At 43.7% G+C, this 4,006-nt stretch overlaps 1 protein-coding gene across 1 annotated transcript; it reads left to right on the forward strand.

The window, feature by feature from the left end:
• The first annotated feature begins 1,657 nt into the window (after positions 1 to 1,657).
• LOC124155122 (protein ANTAGONIST OF LIKE HETEROCHROMATIN PROTEIN 1-like) lies at positions 1,658 to 3,372 on the forward strand. Its single transcript, XM_046528855.1, has 3 exons — positions 1,658 to 2,061; positions 2,321 to 2,588; positions 2,669 to 3,372. Exons 1-3 carry the CDS (start codon positions 1,922 to 1,924, stop codon positions 3,212 to 3,214), a joined length of 954 nt encoding a protein of 317 aa, XP_046384811.1. The 5' UTR covers positions 1,658 to 1,921; the 3' UTR covers positions 3,215 to 3,372.
• The last annotated feature ends 634 nt before the right edge of the window (positions 3,373 to 4,006 follow it).

A 4,006-nucleotide genomic window follows, 5' to 3' on the forward strand; every position in this document is an offset into this window, starting at 1 on the left:
CTTCTTGGGCGGTGGTGATGGAGAATCCTCCACGTCTTCTTCAGCTCGTCTTCTCCTGGAACCTCCGGAGCTGGATGAGGCCAGTGCCACGGGCTCCATATAAGGGCGTTCGCCCAGGAGACTTTCCATGGCCTCCAAGTATGGCCACGTCCTGGGGCCGTTGCCGGACTTCGAATTATGGTCTTTGATACTTTTAAATGTTCTTTTCATGCCATTGAATTTACTCTGGCATTGAGGCCCGGTCACGTCGTGGCCATGCGTTCGTAAAACGCTGGCAATTCTTTCCCAAGCCTTCTTATGGCTCACTTTGCCGCCAACTAAGTCCCCCTCGTACCCTCTGTATGTATCTACGAGGAGGAGGATGGCGGCATGAGGCCACTTGAAGGCAGAGACCATATCTGCATCTGCCCCATCCCTGGAGCATCCTGGTCCTGGCTCGTCAGACTGATGGTCTTGAGCCAATGCGGCCTCCATTAGGGCCTGGGCGTAGGCCAAATCTAAAATAAATATAAAATTGAAAAAATATGCCCAAATTAACAAATAGGGTCCGAAATCACTTGAAAATATTACTTCAGAATCAAAAACCAAAATTTAATGGAATTGCCGAAAACCTTATGGGCTATCACTCACCCACCCCCTAAATTCCACAACTGGTTTTCACTAAACAATATTCTTACCGCGAAAATGATTTTACCGAGAATAACCTGAGAAATTTTGTTTATGATTTCAAGAGTGATGAACCTCAGTGTTAAGTAATTTATGTTCTCACGGGGCATAAAACGTAGATTGTGAGTATTCAGACTTATAAAAACTGAACGCTACATTATGCATACAATTAGCAAATTTAAAACAGAAGGTATTCATATGAAACCATGTATTCATAAAAGCATACACTTACCATTTTGCGCTCTTTCGGCATCAGCTGGAGAAACTTTCGCCACTACTGATTTCCCGCCGACAGGGTCCTCAAATCGCACTTCCACCGATTCAAACGAGGCCGCCATTTTTTCTGTGTCTGTGTTTGTATTTGTAAACAACGACATGACAACGAGCGTTCGGGGAGCCAGTTGGCGCAATTTGGCGCTGATAGCATCTCGTGCCTCACCTCTCTGGCGATAGCGTTGAAAGCACGAAGTAATGACGTCGGCGCTATCAAATAATGACGACACGACTTCGCTCACAGCGCCGTGAGCGAGCTCCCCGAACGGCAATAGCGCGCTATCAGCGCCAAAAGCGAGCTCCCCGAACGCACCCGTAATAGATTTCAAAATAAAATTATGATAACCATAGCAACAGTTACATTACCTTTTCCGCGCCAATTTTTTCTGGATCTTGCGTATTTCACTCTTCACTTGTTTTCTTCTTAGGTTCCTATTGGTCGCAACGATCTACGTCAATAAAATCAGTGACGTCTATGGCTAGCCCATTAGAGTGCGTTCGGGGAGCTCGCTATCGCGCTCTTAGCGCCGCACGCTTACTTCGCCGTTCGGGGAGGCTTTTGGCGCTCGTTACTACGAAGCTCCCCGAACGCGAAAGGCGCGTACTTTAAGCTCGTTACTACACAAACACACAAACGTAAACAGCGCGAATTCAAAAATGGCAGACGCAGTAATGCATGTAAACGACGTTAATAGACGAGGGGAAATTCTGCAAGGAGTACATATAATTCTTAGAGAGTTTTTGGACGAATCTTCGTCAAGTTCCGACGAAGAATTAAATGTAGCGGAGATACTGGCACCGTACATATTGCGCGGAAGAAGACGTCGGAAAGTGCCACGACTTAAAAATTATATTGAGGGGGTTATGCCACAATGGACAGATATTGACTTTAAGTCACATTTCAGGTAAAAATCAAATACTCTACAATACAACTTTTGTTTTTGGTATGAATTTCATTCATTTTTAACTATTCGTCTGCAGAATGAGTCGAGAAACGTTCGAGTATGTCCTGGGTGTTATTGCGAACAAATTAAAAAGAAGACATCCAGGTCTTCAGATGATTACCCCGGAGAAGCAATTCCTCCTGGCGATTTGGCGAATGGCAACTCCTGATTCATACAGGTGATAAAATCTATCTTAAGACTAATTAACTAAATTATTGACTTCCGACTTGTAGATACGTAATTCAGTGCCGATGCAGTAGGCCCTTAGACCTCAAGCCGAGAGGCGTAAGTGCTTAATTATTTAACGTTAGTGAATCGATAATATCTGCATTTACTCCAACCCAATATTTGTCGGAAATATCTCCTGCTTAACTCGTGGATTGTTTGTACAGTGCACATGCATCTATCATTGCTCTATCTTATTGTACTCTTTTTAGGTCAATTTGTGAAAAATTTGACGTCAGCCGTGCAACTGCCTTGCTGACTGTACGGAGAGTAACAAAGGCGTTAGCATCACTTGCACCTGCCGTAATACGATGGCCTAGGAACGATGGAGTGCAGGTCGTTTGGGGAGGTTTTGAGGCCATCAGTGCCTTTCCCAAAGTTTTGGGAGCTATTGATGGCACGCACTTCCATATTCCTGCTCCCAAAAATAATCCGGAAGCCTATGTAAATCGGAAAAAATATCACTCAATTCAGATGCAGGTAATTACTGAGTAACCTGACCCTTGTCAAATATCAACTCGAATGATGCAAAGTTACTAATGTAGCATTCTTTCCCACAGGGAATATGTGACCATAAAGCCCGTTTCTTACACTGCTACGTTGGGCACGTAGGGTCACTTCACGACCAGCGAGTTTTCCGTCTGTCGGAAGTTAAAGACTTTCTTGGGGATGAAAGAAAATTTCCAAATGACAGTCATTTGGTAGGCGATGCTGCGTACAAGCTGCACTCGAACCTCATGGTCCCCTACCGAGACAATGGACACCTGACTCAACGGCAGAATAATTTTAACTTTTGCTTATCATCAGCGAGAATATCCATTGAGAGGGCCTTTGGGCTACTTAAAGGGCGTTTCCGCAGTTTGCTACATTGTCTACCGATGACAGACACTGCAGAAATACCTCAATTTGTCCTTGCTTGTTGCGTGCTACACAACATCTGTATTTTGCACGGAGATGATTTAAATGAGGCATTATTTGAAGAACCTCGGGAGGAAGAGGCAGTTCCACCAAATATTGACTTGCAAGCAGGTCATTTGAACGATCAAGATGCTGCTCATTATAAACGGGACACAATTTGCGAAAGATTAATCTTACGCAATGTGTAGCCATTAATTTTTTTATATACGTATTAAATTTTGATAAAATAAAGTTTAGGTAAATTGCGATGTTAGCAATTTTACCTTGCAAAATCTAATAAGTCTATCTTTTAACACGTTACGGACCGGGTATTAAATTCCAATGCATTTGAAATCAAGAATTTTTAGGGGGGTGATGACCTAAACGCATTTTTAAAGCCATAATAACTGGATACATAAAAATAAAATGTGATTGATATGGATGAACACACAAAATTTATATTTTATTTATTAAGTCGTCCAATTTTTTAATAAGGCATCTTGGCGAGCCATTTTTTCTATGTGACGCTTATTTTTTCCTTCCTCAGCGATTCGTCGGGTTTCTAGAATTGCTGAGGCGATGTCTTCCTTTTTTTTCTGAACGCCTCTTCGGTGACGGTGATCTTAAATGTGGTGGATCATCGCCCACGGTGTCCCCTTCCATCCGGTTCCTTTTTGAAACACCTGAGCTGGACGAGGCCAAAGCAATGGGCTCCATGAAAGGTCGCTCACCCAGAAGGCTCTCCATCTTTTCCAAGTACGGCCACGTCCTGGGGCCGTTGCCGGACTTCGCATTATGGTCTTTGATTGACTTGTAGGTCCTCTTCATCCCATTTAATTTTGTATGGCATTGTGGCCCAGTTACGTCGTGGCCATGGGATTTTAAATTACTGGCTATGGTATTCCAGACCTTTTTCTGGCTAATTTTTCCGCCAACAAGGTCCCCCTCATGGCACCGGTAACTTTCCAATAGGAGGAGGATGGCGGCATGAGGCCACTTGA

This window comes from Ischnura elegans, chromosome 3, assembly GCF_921293095.1.
Source record: "Ischnura elegans chromosome 3, ioIscEleg1.1, whole genome shotgun sequence".
NCBI classification, from domain to species: domain Eukaryota; kingdom Metazoa; phylum Arthropoda; class Insecta; order Odonata; family Coenagrionidae; genus Ischnura; species Ischnura elegans.